This window comes from Macaca fascicularis, chromosome 14 (assembly GCF_037993035.2).
Source record: "Macaca fascicularis isolate 582-1 chromosome 14, T2T-MFA8v1.1".
Classification (NCBI taxonomy): Eukaryota; Metazoa; Chordata; class Mammalia; order Primates; family Cercopithecidae; genus Macaca; species Macaca fascicularis.
This window is the reverse complement of record NC_088388.1, coordinates 48,835,081-48,852,502: the sequence shown is the minus strand read 5'-3', so window position 1 is coordinate 48,852,502 and position 17,422 is coordinate 48,835,081. Positions and strand designations below refer to the sequence as shown.

The following is a 17,422-nucleotide window of genomic DNA, read 5'->3' as shown; positions in this document are numbered from 1 at the left end:
AATCTGGTCCAAAATCAACAAGGGCACTCTCCATCTAAACAAATTAGAGGAGCAGAAAGATGGATTATACTTTGCAAAGAACAAAGCTTCATACAAATATGAGGCAGAGATAACATTCTGGACTTGGCTTTGAGTCCTCCCAGGCTTGGTTCCAGCTGTAATCTACTGTGTGATCCTGGGCAAGTCACTTAACCACTCTGTCACATTTCCTGACTGTAAAGCAAGAGTGATGTGACATTTTTTAACTGAGTGATTCTGAAACATTCCTATATCTGATGACCCGGGATCCTGGCTAAAATGCAAATTCCTAGTTTTATTCCCAGGGATTCTGCATTTTTAACAAGCACCCACGATGAATCTGTTATAGGTGATTAGCAAATTACAGTTTGAAATAGCACGAGGAAATCAAAATGTGTGTATCTTATTCTAAGCAGGATTTGCTAGTTTGGGGAATGGCATCATCAGCACCCCAGGTGTTAACTTGGAGGCCTCCTCACCTGTGGGAAAACTACAGGGGTTCTCTCAAGGAAGCTTCAACTTCTCTAAGGCTGACAGGGCCAGGGAGGCAGGCCAGACATGAGACAGAAGCTAAGGGGCAGCTGCAACCACAAAAACAGCCCTTCAACCTGGGAGGCTACTCTTGGAACAAAGCTCCAACCACAAACACCCCAGAGGGCATGGGAGAAGGGGTAAGACTCAGGACATCAAGTCGTGTGCATTAGCCAAAAAGGAGTGCAATCTTTCTCAGTCACAAAAAGGAACCCACAGCCAAACCCAAACACACACAGCCAAGGCGCTCATTCACTCATGGCATTAGTCTGGTCCTTTATTGACTCCTCTGGAAAGAGGTCTCCACAACATTCAAGAGCAAACTGGCAGAAGTGAGGTCTCAGGGATAACAGGGAGTCATGCAGGGTTGAATACTCACTGCAGGAACCCACTATTCTGACCTGTCTTCTAGGCCCAAACTGAAAAGCCAACCTTGATTCACTCAGAGCTCTTTCCCCATGCTCTCCCACCTGCTCCAAAAGCTTGAGGAAAAAGTTAATCCAGTCCCTGTGCTGATGAATCAAATAGAGACACACTCATATCCTGCTTCTTCCTTTTTATCTTTAACCTAAACCAAAGGATCCTCATCCTGTCCACATCACCTGCTTAATTACCAAGCAGAGCGACACAGCCAGAGCACACCCTGGTAACAGAAATCGGTGCAAGATACATCTCAGGAGGCTTCCCATCAAGCCAGTCCCTCACATGAAAGCCCTGATGCAATGCTCTCATTTGGCAGTTTGCCCTTTCTGCTTCCAAAAAGGATGCGGAGTAACCTACTGCTGCAGATGTCACAGGCTCCTACTATGTATCTTCCCATAAAAGGAAACTGCTGATAGAGTATGGCAGATACACCTTACTCCTTATTCGGTGGAATGTTGCCAGAGCCCCAGTCCAGACCAAATAAATCAGAATCTCTGGCACTGGGTCCCAGACATATTTTTTAAAAGCTCCCCAAGGGATTCTAACATGCAGCCAGGGGTGGCACTCACTGGACTAAGGCCTTGCAGTGGAGACTCTGGCCTCCAACTTCAACCTGCTAGGCTAAAAGTACAGTGACATTCAGTACCAAAGAGAATTTGGTATAACAATAAAGGAAGACAGAAAAAGCTTCCCCTCTTCAAAAGGAGGAATAACACTCTGACATGGATATTTTAAAGGGGAGCTGAAGAGCAGAGAACTAGCTTCTTTATTGAGTGCCCCAAACTACTGGGTTTTGCCTCTTAAATGCTGATTTCATTTCAATCAAGACCTACACTGTACGAGACACTGAAGAAGGGAATAGCAAAGCATAAAACAAGGCATCTCATCTTATGTATGTAGAACTTCCAAGGAGGACAAGCTGGGAGCATCAAGCAGATAACATTAAGGCAGGACCTCCAGGTGCTGTGATGGAGGGGAGGGCAGGGAGCTGGAGGAGGTCAGCCAGCCCAGACTGGGTCACCAGGAGGCTTCAGGCTCCACCTCCTCTGGGCTTCTCGCCATGCTCAGATACTCCCACAGGTGCAGCAAGGACTCAATTCCCAGTCTCTTTTCTGTGCGACTCACTCCGCCCTGCTGGCCAATTGCCAGCCAACTCTAAAATGCCTAAGTGAGGGGACACAAGAGGCCTCTTGCTGCCCATGAAGTTGCAGCTATATTCATTTCCCTTCCAAATTAACAACCTACTGCTCCATAATAAAGCTGTCAGCTCTCAACAATGGATCCACGCTAAGAAAGGTGGCCAAGGCTGTTCTGGTAGAGGGCACAGCTGCTTTATGCCAAAGGTGGGAGGCCCAGGGTGGGACCCTTTCCTCCCACAATGACAGCCGGATTTCCTATTACCAGAATGTTCTCAAATGCCCCTCCTTGCCTGGCCGTCTTCCTTCACTGTACATTTACCACTTGGCCAATGCAATTGGGGCTGGAACACAATTAATCCCTACTCCAGTCACATTTTTTTCCCCCAAGAGAACGAATTTGATAGACCCACAGCATCCAGAGGAGAGCGCCACTCTGAATGCTAATTGCCCCCACAAGTTCTGCAGAGGGCACAGGAGATGCTGGCCTCCACAGCAGGGGCAGTCTAGGATTCAGAAACCCTACCTGGTGTTATCAGCAGCAACTCGATGCAAGGACCGCCCTCCCAGTCGCGACAGCAGTAGCCAGAGACCCTCAAGTTTCCTCCAGGGTAACATAAGGCTGGCAGCTGGCGTCGCAGTGGTCAGGGGAGAGAGGTGAACAAGGCTGCCTGCAGACAGTGCGCAGCTTTGCTCCGCTCCACTCCACTGAGGGGAAGCGACAGCGGGTGAGGATTTAAAATGCAGCAGATGAGATTTAGGTTAGATTCACAGACGAACTTCCTGACAGAGAGGGAAGCACTGGAAAGGCTGACCCAGTACTTAAATTTCACTCGCAAACCACAAGAGGCTGATTGTACTGTCTGTCAGGAAGCAAGTGAGTGGCAAGGAGGCAGCCTTCTGTGCACAATGGTCAGAAACAGGGACCTCACCCAGGCTGGCCTGCAGCTACCTCACTACACACTTTTTTGCTTTTTAATATAAGGTAAATAGAAGAGTCCACCAAAATGCACTTTTAAATGTGCTTATTCTTTGATCTAGGAATCCCAGTTCCAGGAATTTAAGAAAATCATTCTTTAAAAGGTCAAATGTTTTTATGTATTTTAGGAGAAAAGTAGAAGCGATCTAAATGCCTAACTATAGAACAGGGAATAATTAAGAATATTATGGCCTGTGTGCACCACAGACTACTATGTAGCAAATAAAAATGTTCTTAAGGAATATGTAATGATCTGGGAAATACACATGATATCGTAAGTGAATAAAGCATATTAAAAAAAAAGAAAGGCTTATGTGCCTTTGAAAAAAGAAGAAAGGGAAATTTACCAAAACGTTAGCAGTAATCATCCCTGGATTTAGAAGTAGACATTTTTTTCTTTCTTGATACTTTCTCAATATTCTAAAATAAGCACATTATTTGAATAATCAGAAAACATCGACATTTAAAAGGGGAAAAAAAGATCAGTCTCATCTCTGACGTACCTCAGCGCCATAAATCTACTTCATCAGCACAGCCATTATTTCCAGAAAGCAAACCGGTGACACTCAATCTCATACTTGGCAAGACAAACATTCTCGCTTCCACAGTGGCCCTGCGTACCTACTACAGCCACCAGAAAAACACTGATCAGCATCTCCTGCCAGGAAGCACAGGGCCTTCCCACTCAAGAATTCACGGGGCTCTCAGTCCATGGCCAGACCTTCCTTCACATCCAACTACAGTGTGCCTAAGTGAGTCTGAAAGGCAAGGGAGAAATGCGGAATCCTGCAAAGAATTGGACTTACTGGATTAACCCTGGGAAATATTAAAGTGATCTAGAGTTCACCACTATTTATGAATGTCCACTGCATGCCAGGAAAGGGACAGGATGCTTTCACATGCTTTGCAACACGGGAATCATTAGCCCTGTTTTACACATGAGAAAATGGAGGTTACAGAACTCCAGCCAACTTCCCTCAAAGCACACAGACGGTAAGTGGCAGGGCTAGTACTACATGCTTGTCACTTGACCCCAAGACAAGCAAGGTTTTTCTCCTCAGCTGCCCCCAGCATTCGTGTCTTCGGAGAAAACACAATGCAGGTCACACCTCTCTCTCCTAGACTTATACCCCCACTCCCAGTGCCCTGAGACAGGCCACTCTGCTGCTTCTTGCCCACTTTCTTTCACTTTCTATCTCCACCACTACCCAGGGATACAAATACAATAGCCCCATGTGGGCACCTCAATGATCCACTGTGGCCGAATTCCCCAGCCCACCTCAATGACCCTTAAGGGGATGGGGTTTACTATCAAGGCCCTCTCCAGAGGTGTCTGAGACACGCTGCCTTCAGGGTCTCCCTGAACTCACAACATCTCTGAGGCAGGCTGGCCTCTTATCTCCTTTCACAGACGGGAAAACAGATTGGAAAGTAGGTTGACCTGCTCTAAGTCTAATAAGAAGCAGACCTAGGACTAGAACTCAGGTCCTCTCATAAAGGCCAAGTGGTCTTTCTACCATAGAAAACCATGCTCAGAACATGGGCTCTGAGGCCTAAAGACCTGGATTCGAATCTCAGCCCCACTACTTACAAGCTGTGTGGTGTTGGGCCTGATTAACTTAAGTCTCATTTCCCTCAATCACAGGATAAGGAAAACAGTCCCTAACCCAGGCAGTTGTTTTGAGGATTAGATTGGACAATGTGTAAAAAAGCCATTGCAGTGCCTGGAACAGTCAACTCTATTATCACACAACCCTGAGGAGGAACCATAGGACTTTTCAACCTATCTCCCCAATTATGCAAGGCCCAAAAGGCTTTAGTCTGAAAACAGAGCCATGGAGACTGCACCAATTTAGATGGAAACAGCTTTCTCCCTTGCAAGGACTGCCAGTAAGCTCCACTTGGTTTTCAGATCTGACTGAGATGACATTGATGCTCTTTTTTTCCCGCCATAAAGGCTCTTCCCTGCCCACCTTCCTCCAACTTATCCTCAGTGGCACCCCTGAGGCCAGGCTGAATTAGGTCCCTCAGAATCCTGGATTTATAGCCCTGCTGGGACACTACCACTATTATCAAAAGTGACTGTTGAGGCTGGGCACGGTGGCTCACACCTGTAATCCCAACACTGGGAGGCTGAGGCTAGCAGATCAATTGAGGTCAGGAGTTCGGAACCAACCTGGCAACACAGTGCAACCCCGTCTCTACAAAAAATACAAAAATTAGCCGGGCTTGGTGGCAGGCACCTGTTATCCCAGCTACTCGGGAGGCTGAGTTAGGAGAATCACTTGAATCCGGGAGGTGGAGGTTGCAGTGAGCCAAGTTCATGCCACTGCCCTCCAGCCTGGGTGACAGAGCAAGACCCTGTCTCAAAAAAAAATAAAAATAAAAAATTGGCTATTGACTTGCCTGTCTTCCCCACTAGACTGAGAGCTGCCTGAAGGCAGAGATATGCTATACTCACTGTTTATCTTCAGTGTCTATCTATATCAGCTTCCTATTGCTGCTGTAACAAATTATCATAAATTTAGGAACTTATAACGACACAAATTTATCATCCTAAGGTCTTGGAGGTCAGATGTCCAAAATCAGTTTTACTGGACTGAAATCAAAGTGTCAGCAGAGCCGTGCTCCTCAGGAGGCCCTAGGGCAGAATCCATTCCTTGCCTCTTCCAGCTTCTAGAGGCTGCCCACATTCCTTGGCTCAAGGGCACAATGCTCCAACCTCTACTACCCTCCTCATATTTCCTTCCCTTACTCTGATCTTATAAGGACCCTTCTGATTACATGGGCCCACCCTGATAATCCAGAATGATATTCCCATCCCAAAGTCCTTCCCTTCATCATATCCGAAAGTCCCTTTTCCCATATAAGGTAATATATTCACAGGTTCTGGGTATTAGCACATGGATATCTTTTGGAGGGGCCCATCATTTGGCCCACTCCATTATCATAGCACCTACCACATCGCAGATGCAGGGACTGTTCACCTTGTGCAAGAGATCATGCTCCATGTAGTCCTAAAGCACTAAGAAGTTGAACCTTCTTGGTTGGTTTAGGAGGGACCCAAAGCTTGGATCCCATGTTCTAGCCAAAATGTCCCACAAGGGGCCCTGAAAGTCGTTCTTCTCTCTATAACCTACAGCTCTAGGTTTCTTCAGCTAACGTGGAAGCAGCCCACACCTCACCTCCACACCTCCACTCTAGGTAAATGCCTACTAGTTGATTCTCTGAACTCTGAAAGTATGGATAGATGACTCAATCTCAAGAGTCATTCACAATCTACATCTTCCTGGGGCTCACAATTCACATGGCATCATCACAACATGGACAGAAGCAGGATAAGGGTTCCATCACTGAATAGCATGAGTCAGATTTGATAAATACTGCACATTCTTTAAAATTCTATCAAAATCAAGCCTTAAATTATCAGGCTATAGCAGCAACCTAGCAACCCAACCACATTCATTTCCACTTGAGCCTGGTACCTTAACAAGAACATGTCAAATCCCAACAGGAGTCAGACCTAGGAGGAGAAAGGTCCCAGGCTCACTCACCTTGTGGAATGCAGCAGGTGGCTATAAGGGGCAAATGAAGGAGTCCAAGCTGGGATCTGAACCTTCACTCTCCAACCTCTCTTCTGTAACCTTGAGCTTATTACTCAACTTCTGAGCTTTCTCAATATATACACGTCAGTACAATGAGCCCGCTGATACTGACCAGCAGGTAAAATGTCCAGCAAGTAGTATGTTTTCACTAAGGATTGGCTCCCTTCTACTTGCCCCTGAAATAATAAAGCTGGCCAGGCAGGTGAATCCATTAGGAGGAAGTGTAAACTGGTGTAAATGCACTGTTTCCCTAGCGTTAACCACACATCGCTCACACCGCCTCTGTAATTTCTGCCACATCTTGTCCAACCTGTACTTCCACTTTTTTCCTTTAAATAGACCACAAGGACTCTAGCTATATCCTAAGCATAACAGCTGCCAAATGATGACTTTGATGTTCTAGTTATATTTTTCTTCAAACACACATGAAAAACATTATATACTCACAAAAAAAAACTATTAAGAAATATTCACTCCTTGGCCAGGCGTAGTGGCTCATGCCTATAATCCCAGCACTTTGGGAGGCCAAGGTGGGCGGATCACCAGAGGTCAGGAGTTTGAGACCAGCCTGGCCAACATGATGAAACCCTATCTCTACTACAAAGTACCAAAAAAATAGCTGGGCGTGGTGGCAGATGCCTATAATCCCAGCTACCTGGGAGGCTGAGGCAGGAGAATCGCTTGAACCTGGGAGGCAGAGGTTGCAGTGAGCTGAGATCATGCCATTGCACTCCAGCCTGGGTGACAAGAGCGAAACTCTGTCAAGAAAGAAAGAAAGAAGGAAAGAAGGAAAGAAAGAAAGAAAAAGAAAGAAAGAAAGAAAGAAGGAAAAAGAAAAGAGAGAGAGAGAAAGAAAGATAGATAGATAGATTCACCCCTGTATTACCCCATATATAATTTCACACTTTGGGAAACTCTGGTGAAAAGAAAGCTTGAGTTCTGGTCCTCGCTTAACTAAAAACTATTCTGTATGCCCAGGTCACTGCTCTTCTCTAAGACTCAGTTTTCCCCAGTAAGAAAATAAAAAGAACCAGATGCAGTGGCTGGTGCCTGATATCCCAGCTTCTCAGGAGACAGGCAGAAAGATCACTTGAGGCCAGGAGTTCAAGACCAGCCTGGGCAATATAGCGAGATCTCATCTCTAAAAAAAGAAAAAACTTAGCCGAGCATGGTAGCTCACACCTGTAGTGCTATCTTTTTGGGAGGCTGAGTCAGGAGCCCAGGAGTTGGATGCTGCAGTGAGCTATGATCACACCACTGCACTCCAGTCTGGGCAACAGAGCAAGACCTCATCTCTTAAAATTAAAAATTTGGAAAAAAAAAAAAAGAAAGTAAAAAGGATAGTCTAGGTAACCTTTCCATTCCCCTCCAGTTCCAATACTCTGAGATTTATTATCAAATGATCCCAAAAAAAACAAAAGATTCTAAGCAGGGAATTTTTTTAAAAAGACAATAAATATTACTCAATATAATTAGAATCAGAGAGAGAAAAAGGATGAGAGAGGAAATGACAAAGAGATATGTACCATCCCTTCTTTCTTCACAAAGGACTTTGACTTTGAGCTTCCCTTTTCTGGGATTTGTGATACCAGCAGTTTTTCACCGGAGAGGACACTTGCTTTTGTAATGGGACAAGCTGGATTTGGATCACAGCTTGGGTGGCTGCTAGTTTTATCACCTTATGCAGACTATTCAACCTCTGAGTTTCTACAATTATAAAATGGGCAATGCCTCCTTCACAAGGCTGATTGGGGATTAAGTGTGAGTAACTTGCATAAAGCACATGGAAAGAGCTGGATACCAGAGATGTTTGCTATTACTATTATACCTGTACTATTGGTTGAGTACACATCTGCCTCTCCCACTTAATTGTAAATTCCGAAGGGAGGAATGTCTTGTTCATCTCTTTCCCCCACAGTGCCTAGCACAGTGCTTTATATAAAATAAAGAGCTTCACCTGAATTTGTAGGGAATCAAAGCTTACAGAAAGAATGCCTGTTCCAAAGGAGGAAATTAGATATGCCCAGAGATGTATAAATAAAAAGCAAATAGCAAATCTCCCCTGACAAAAACAAATGTCCCCATTTATAAACAAACAAAACAGAAAAGGTTTTTCAAAATCCATCAAAATATGGACAGTGGTTGTCTTCGGTGCTTGGTCCATAATTTCCTTCTTCTATCTTCTTTGTAGTGAAATATTCTAAATTTCCCACAAAGTGTACATAATAGGAAAAATTATTTAAATTATTATTAGGACAAATAAGACTGCTTGCCTTTGAGTCCGAAAAGTCAGGGACCTGGAGTCCAGACTCTGCCATTACATATCTGACTACCTGACTTCAGACGTGTCACTCCAAGTTCCAGTAAAATGACAGGAACTATGCCCATTCTGACAACACCAGCAGGCTGCTATAGGAGCAGAGTACACAGCTCCATGCTGTGGAAACCCTTTCTTTGCTAACCAGAGCTCTAGAATCTCGTAAGCACACCTAGAGCCTCACCAGTGGTGTCTCACTTTTTATTCCAAACCAGACGTGTATTGCTTTACTGGTGTCACACCTGCATAAATGTTGTTCAAGTAATAAAAAGAGAAAATAACCCACAAAGTGACAGCCTTTTTGTAATCTTATAAACATGCTACAAAAGTAATAAGAATGAATTTGGGGCTGTGATCGTAACTCTGTTAATGAGCAATGCCCACGTCTGAAACACCACCAGCTGGGAGCCCTAATTTTCACAGGGCATTTTGTTTGTTTGTTTTTTGGTTCCTTTTACATTTTTTTTCCAACACAATGAGAACTTCAGACCTCTGCTCAAGGCAGATCATCTGGAACAGAGCAAAACAGCTTACCAGATGCGTCAGAAAGAAAGATGGGACCTTGAAAACTCTGAGCCTAACAGTCAGCTCTAGACCAAACATTTCCCCTGCCTAAAGTCAAACCAAACTAGCAACCTCTTTCTTAAAAGGAACTACTAGGTAGGGTAAGTGCAAAGAGGGTTACAATCCCATGCAAGTGACACTTAAAAGTTACAGACAAGAAGGCACTGTGTCCATTGGCCCCATAGAGCCTATGGATGAGGGGGCAGAGAGGGGTGCCAAAATAGCAAACTTACTTTACAAATTTATGTTCAGATTTAGCCTGGGATGTTAGGTCAGTGGAAGAAAGGCAGCATGCAAACATATTTGTAGGAACTTTAGTTTATTCCTACTTTGGGAGACAGGTCTTCAGATGCATGATTTCCAATAAGGAGTCAGCTATCCAACAATAACAATTACAATCCTCAACAGCTCAACTTCTTCATCAATGAAATGTGGATAATAATTAAGTTGCATCATAATTTGCTGTGATAATTCAATGGGATAATATAGGAACATACTGAGATCACTGTCTGGTACCTAGTTAGCTATCAATAATACACAATGCCGCATTACAGTTGAGCATACATTATCCTGTTTGAGCATAAGAACAACTGTGTGAGGCAGGTTTTATTATTCTCACAGGACACTGGCTCAAAGAGATAAAAGGACTCATCTAGAGTCACACAGCTAAAATGTGACAGGTATCCAGTTGCTCTTAGGACTAATATTCCCTAATCCCGGCTGCACCAGAGAAGGCTGGAGTTTGAGCAGGTGACCTTTCCAGTTCAGCTGTGCTGTATGCCTGCGGTCAGAGATTCACGGTTCTCCAAGGCCTCTTTGAATATTTGGAGGCTGGAAACAGGTTTGATGTGGAAGTCAGATGAAACCCTTCTAGGACAGTTGTCACATCTGAACCCAGGAGCCCAGGTATGGCCTCTGGCAGCAGCACAAAATACATTCGTGACATTCTTATTTTCTACATTTAAAAAACAAAACAAAAAAACCTCTCAGCTAATGATCCAAGGACTCTCTAGCTGCCTTAATTCATGAAAAATAATAGCTATCAATTGGTAAGTACTGCGTTAAATCCTTTACAGTCATCTCATACAATTCTCAATTGTCCTGGGGATGGGGGAGTGGCCTTGTCCCTATTTAACAAACAGGTAAAGAAACTGAGACTCAGAGAAGCTGAAGGACACAAAGCTAATAAGTAGCAGAGACTGAATTTGAGTCCAAGCCCCCAAAGAAATTGCCACACTGCTTCAACTAACCCCTCGTTCCCTCTCCCCTCATTCCTGGGTACTCACAGGGCATAGACCTGGAACATTGGCTTCTTTTCCCTTCACCAGATACAGTACAAACCCTAGGTTGGAACTTCATGCTTTTGCAAACCAAGACTGCAAGAGCTGCCAGGGTCTTTAGTCTGTTTGTCCTCCCCATCTTGCCTGAGTCAGAACAAACCATCAGATCACTCTTCTCTTAGCCTAGGGAGCTTCTCTTGCCACCCATCCCAGGAAAAGGCTCCCTGCCACAGCTGCTACTGAGGAACTCAGTAACCACCATCAACCAAGTGCCTCTTTTAAGAGGGAAGAGAGAAGACAAGCTAAAGAGCTGGTGCAGAGAGACAGGCTGCCCCTTTCCCCTGACAGCAGGGGGAGTCAGGCCCCAGGACGGAGGCGTCCACTGATGTTGGACTCACCATAGCCTGCTCCATTCAGTACAGACATTAGGAGCAAGACACATGGGGAATTTCCAAGCTAGCCCTACTCAGTCCTCTGTCCTCACAATCCATAGTGGCCATGATATCCTCACCTCACCATCCCACAGCCTGATAACTGCCTCACTTTCCCCATAACCTATAACCTCTGATGCCCTCTCACTCAACTCAGTGCCCTAGGGACCCCACTACCCACCTACTCTTTCCAGAATCACCTTGGGTAGTAGCTGCCCCAGGCCGTCTTGGCTGGGCCATTATCCACAAATATGCAGCCATGGCCAGCAGACCAAAAGGTGAGACGTTAGATGGCAGGCTTCAGTGGTTTTCATAACAGAAAAACCTTGTTCCTAATCAAGGCCATCTTCAAATCCTCAATTCACAGAGTACTAGCAGCTCAGGGCAGGGTCGGAGAAAGTGGCACTCTACAAGCTAGAGCCCAGTGTGTTAGGGGAGGGCTGCCATGGAGTGTACACACCACAAACTCAGGTGGCAGGGCAGGTGGCACTGATTGCCCAATAACCCAGGGTATCAGAGTCAACAGCCTCTTTAAAGCCAAGCCTTCCTTCACTCATTTTCTCCCTGGAAGGCTGGAGTGAGGTAGGGACTGGAGCAGCCCAGCCCATGGAGACCACAGCAGAGAGGCAGGCAAACTCAGCAAGCCAAGTCACTGAGAAAGGGGATAGAAAATTGGGAGGAAGGGAAGGGAGCACAGCAGCCTGTCTGGGAGCACCTCTCTGATACACAGCCCACACCCAGGGCTAAAATCTGCCTCCCTGCTCCTTGCCTCCCGTAAGCCCACCCTACTCCCCACACTTTTTGCCTTTGCCCTTCCCCGCTCTTACATAAACCCAGCCCCCTCTTACACTCCCCAGAATGTCAGCTTCCAAGACATGCTCATCTTCCTCATCACACTTACTCTACAGTCCAGTCCTTCGACCCTTCCGTTAACAGGACTGAAAACTGTCCTAAGCCAGCACATAGCTTCCCAGGTCTCTAAGGCACAATGCTACCAGGAAGGCTGAGTTTCACAACTCTTCTAAGGCCCTGGCTGGGTTAAAAAAAATCTCCTCAGGTCTGCCTCCAACCAACCCCCGTCCCTCCCACCTCCCCAGAGCCCAGCCTGGTCCACAGCCCTCCATGTAAGGCTGGGCCCTTGCACTCCCACTCATTAGGGCCCCACCCAGAAATACCCCAGCACACAAACAGGACACCTTGTACAACTATCAGTCTTAGACCCACCCTCCCTCTGACAAGGACAGGAGGGAAACTGAAACTGCCTGAGGGAGGAGCCTCACTCCACCTTCTCTATTTCCCACCTGGACCTCCCTGCTCCCCTCCTGCTGAGAGAGACAAGTCAGGTGATACCTGACAGACACCTCTTCCTCTGCCCACAGCCCCCAGGCCTGAAAATACACCCGAGGGCACTGGCGGAGCACGCAAGGAGGTTTTCAGGCACCATGGCTGGGACAGGGCAACATTTTTCTATTTTTCAGAATGTTTCAGACTCTACCTGCTGAGAGGACTCAGGTCTCCCACACCTGGTCTGGAAGCTTCTTCAGGAAGCTGCCTTGAGGAAGGGGATGGGAGTGAGATTCGTTTAGGAAGGCAAAGGAGGAGGGGTACAGGCGGGTTCTAAAGTACATTAAAATCTGAGGGATGCACCTTTCTGCCCTCCGGGAGGAGAGGGGGCGGTCCCACCGACAGGGAAAGGGGACCCCTTGGGGGGCAGTGCTCGTGCCTTGGGGGAATACCCTTATCCTTCTCGGGAAATAGACTGCAATACCTCGGGCTTAAACCTTGCCTAGCCAAAGCCAAAAAGCAAAGGGGGAGGCCTGCAACCCACCAATCTCATTTTCAGATTTCCTCTCTCCAGCTTAGACACATTAATAATTAACTTGCCTACCTAGGAGCTTGCCGGCGTTGCCATAAAAGATGAGTAATGGCACCGGAGTCCCAGCCCTATGCCCGCGGGCTTCAGGGCTCGGGGCTGGGACGGGCGCCTGGAACAAAGCCTCTGCATTCCTTCGGGAAGGTGTGTCTGAAACCAGAGCTGTCACAGGCGAGAAGCTGACCCCTTACCTCCTCCGTGGCCGACTCCTGGCAAGTGTGGGTGTAGAGGAAGGGCAGGCGCCCCGACACACTGAGCGGAACGCTTGGCGGGGTCGCCTTTGCCCACTTCCCGTTCCCCACCCCCTCCACTGCTGGCCAGTTGCTGTCCCCTCAGCCCGCACGCCTGCGGGGCCGTGGGGTCCCCAACCACAGCCGATTTCGGGAAGCGGCGCTGTCTGCTGCTGAGATAATCCTGTTAACATGAACGCAGGCTGTACTTGGAGACCCGATTTTTAAAAACAACAGCAGCTCCCTCGGCGTCCTTCCCGAGGAGTAACCCAAAGCCGGGCGCCGGCTCAATGAATTCTCTTGCAGAAACTCCAGCGGCCAGCTACGGCTCCCTCGCTCATGGCTGGCCGGGGACTAGCCGGCTCCGGTCACGCCCGCGCCCAGACACAAAGCACCCCCAAAAGGAGCCCGTGCACCCTGCGCCCTGTCGGCTCAAAAGCCCGCAGATCCCCCGAAAGTTACAGCGCGCACACACACCTGCAGGCCCCCCTTGGCAGCCCCTGCCAGACCTCCAGCGTGGCGGGGCACGCGTCCCAGGGCTGGCAGCTCCGCGGCTCCATGCGACTGCTCCGCGAGCCCGGGCGGGCCACCGGTCAGCGGCGCTGGACTACGGAGGGCGCCGGGGCCTCAGCTCGCCCGCGGCGCATGGCGCGCCCTCCTTGTCCTCGCCGGGGCCTTTCCGAGGAGCCCACACCCACTTGACATCAGCACCGACCAAAGCACGTGGCGCAGCGCCAGACGGCGGACCCCAGCGATCCAGAGCGCGCCCCAGGTGCTGCCGCTAGACCAGGACGGCGCGTCCGAGCGCAGCACATTCCTTTCCTCGCAGAGGATGCTGCAAGTGGGAGGAGTAGGGAGACTGAGGAGGGGGAGGAAAACGCGCGGAGGGGCAGGACGGGCGGAGGGGCAGGACCTGCGGCCTCAGAACGGCGCTGTTCTGGCGTCTAGCCAGACAACAGCAGACCTGTCATCCGTTGCCGCAAGTGCCCATCGGCTGGGAAGACCAGGTTGCAGGAGACCCGGGTTGCTGTCGTCTCCCCTCCAAGAGTCCTGACCTTGAATTCTCTTCCCCAGAATGATTCATGGAGGCTTCTCTCTAACAACCCCTGGTAAATTACGGGAACGGATTCTGACAAGCCAGGAATGAAGGCTTGGTTAGATGTGACTGCGACCCCATCACCCAGGAGGCCACTATCAGGCACCCAGCGAAGCAGACCATACCATCTGGCTTGTCTCTGCCCTGGCAACCTCAACTATGTCTCTTTTCTTTCTCTCTTTTCTCAATGCCCTTGGCAATAAGGGATCACTCTCCTGGTCCTGCAGGCAATCAGAACTACAGCACCTCTCAGCAGCCCAAACACACTTCTAACTCATTCATTAGCACCCGTCCAAATATTCAAACGTGCAAACATTTAAGGGTTAGTATACGCCAGGAGCAACAGATAATCTTCCTACACTCACAGTGCTTCTACTCTAGTCAGGGAGACCTATATTAAATACAGAACAAGGTAATTACCATTGTTGCAAGGGGATTACAGAGGTGCTATAAGAATGCACCAGGGAGCCTTAAGTCTTGGCAGTCAAGAAAGGCTCCCTGACGAAGTGATACTTGACAAAGCTGAGAGGTTACCCAGGGGGTGGGAAAGTTCAGGCAAAACCACTGGGTATTAAAGTGTAAGCTTGCTTCCATTCACAGGTGCAGATGATTAGGCAGAAGCGGAAATGCCATGCTAGGAACATCTGGGCTTTTATCCAGGTGGGGCACAGGGTGGCTCCCAGGCCCTAGAAGACAGCCCGGCTATCTGTCCAAAGACGCCCTTATGTCTGTTTTCTCATCTCTCCCTCACCCATGGCTGTCCTGCCTCTGCAAAAGAGCACTGTACAGGAATTCGGGAACCTTCACTTGAGGCACCAACTCAGTCATCAATTTGCTGTGTGGCCATACAGAAACCCCTTCCACTCTCTGGTATCAGTGTATCTACCTAAAATGAGAGGCTGGGTCGGGCGTGGTGGTGCTAGCCTGTAGCGGTACCTAGTCAGGAGGTTGAGGCAGGGGGGGGAGCAGGGAGGGAATGGCTTGAGCCTAGGAATTTGAGACTGCAGTGATCTGTGATGCACTCCATCCTGGGTGACAAAGCGAGACCCTGTCTCAAAACAAAATAAAAATAAAATGAGAGGTTGGATTAGGACAATGTTTCTCCATATATTTTTTTAAACCATACTTCCTTTTGGATAAATATACAAATGCCATTCCCATTCTTCTGTGGTGACAAGGCACCAAATTATTTTCCAAATCAAAAATTATAGTAGTGAATATGATTTTTAAAACTATATATGCCCTGTAAGTATTAAGCAATATTCTGTCTTGAGATGTCTGCTGAAGATAGCTTGGAGGCCAGAGTAAAGAAATGGCCTCCAAGTTCACCCTTCTGTTATCTTTCCCCACCCTCCCCCACAACCCAGCCACCAGCACTTATCATCTCTAGCCTCCTTTCATGTACTCTTTCCAGGATAAATTGGCCAGACAATGAACAGAAGCCCTGGGTCATCCAAAAAAACAAAAAAGCCATGCTGTGCAAGACTCCTTTGAATAATAATTTCCAGTAATGTTGGCAAGAAGACACTTTGAAGGAAGCATGCAATGATCTTGGGGACAATTTGGCAATATGAATTAAAAGGCTTTAAAATGCTCATATCCTGTGAACCATCAATTCCACAACCAAGAATTTAGCCAGAATACTTCATTGTGGATGAGCACAAAGATTTATCCTCAAGGATGTTCATCTCATCATTTTCATAACAGCAAGTAATTGGAAATGATCTAATTGTACAACAGGAAATTGGTTAATAAACTGTGGTACATGATTACAACAGAATACATACAACTTTTAAAATGATTATTAAATACATACTGTTGAATAAGACAAAATGTTACAAAACAAATCATCCCAATTGTGTGTGTGTGTGTGTGTGTGTGTGGTCTGTTGGGGAGGGAGGTGGTAAACACCTGTGTTCATTTTTCTTACTGGTTGACTCAGAATCTACTATCTGAGGTAAACTGTGATGCCACTATGGCATGTCATCCTCACAATAAGTAAATTTATCAACCCATATTAAAGTTATAGAACCTTAACATTAAAACAGAATGTGACCTAGGCATGGTGGCTCACGCCTGTAATCCTAGCATTTCAGGAGACTGAGGTGGGAGGATCTCGAGCCCAGGAGCTTGAGGCTGCGGTGGGCTATGATTGCACCACTGCACTCCAGCCTGGGTGACAGAGTGAGACTTTGTCTCAAAAACAAAAACAAAAAAACAAAAAACAGAATGAAATAAACCTTACAGGCCAGCTGGAACAGAATTCAATTTTCCACTACCATCTACTCCCCATTAGGGGTTTGATAGTAATCTTAAAGGTAGATTGGTTTTGCCCCCAGATTTTTTTTTTTTTTTTTTTTGAGACACAGTATTCTTGCTCCATCATGTTAGTGCAGTGTTACAATCATGGCTCACTGCAGCCTCGACTTCCCAGAGCCCAAGCGGTCCTCCCACCTCAGCCTTCTGAGTAACTGACACTACAAGCGTGTGCCACCATGCCCGGCTAATGTCTTTTTTTAATTTTTTTAGAGACAGAGTCTCACTATGTTGTTCAGGCTGGTTTCAAATCCTGGGCTCAAGTGATCCTCCTGCCCTGCCCTCTCAAAGTGCTGGGATTACAGGCATGAGCCACCGCACCTGGCCCTTATGTAGATTTTTGTTGCTCTTAAGTCTAATTTTAGTGTGCATAAAAATTACTGTCCATGGTAGTTTAGGGTACACATTTGACTTTGATTTTTTTTTTTTTACCATACACTACAATTTTAGAACCTAATCATTGTTTGAAAGTTCAGTTAATAAATAAGTAAATAAAAGACTACTAGAGGGATATTTACCAAAATGTTAACAATGTCAGGATTACAGTTGATTTTTACTTCCTCCCTTTGAATTTTCTGTTTTTGAAGTTGTCAGACAATAAACATATATTACTTTGGTAATTA

General features: G+C 46.9%; 1 protein-coding gene across 50 annotated transcripts in view; it reads right to left on the bottom strand.

Moving 5' to 3' along the window:
• Positions 1–17,422, bottom strand: part of PLEKHA7 (pleckstrin homology domain containing A7) — a 239,888-nt gene that overhangs the window by 136,796 nt on the left and 85,670 nt on the right. For 9 of the 50 annotated variants that reach the window (XM_065528449.1, XM_074014154.1, XM_074014158.1 and 6 more), the window contains exon 1: positions 13,865–14,224. The exons of the other annotated variants lie outside the window; for them this stretch is intronic. In XM_065528449.1, the coding sequence (XP_065384521.1) occupies positions 13,865–13,947 (83 nt within the window). In that variant the 5' untranslated portion in view covers positions 13,948–14,224. Of the gene's footprint in view, positions 1–13,864; positions 14,225–17,422 lie in introns of those variants that run through there. 50 annotated transcript variants of the gene reach the window in all.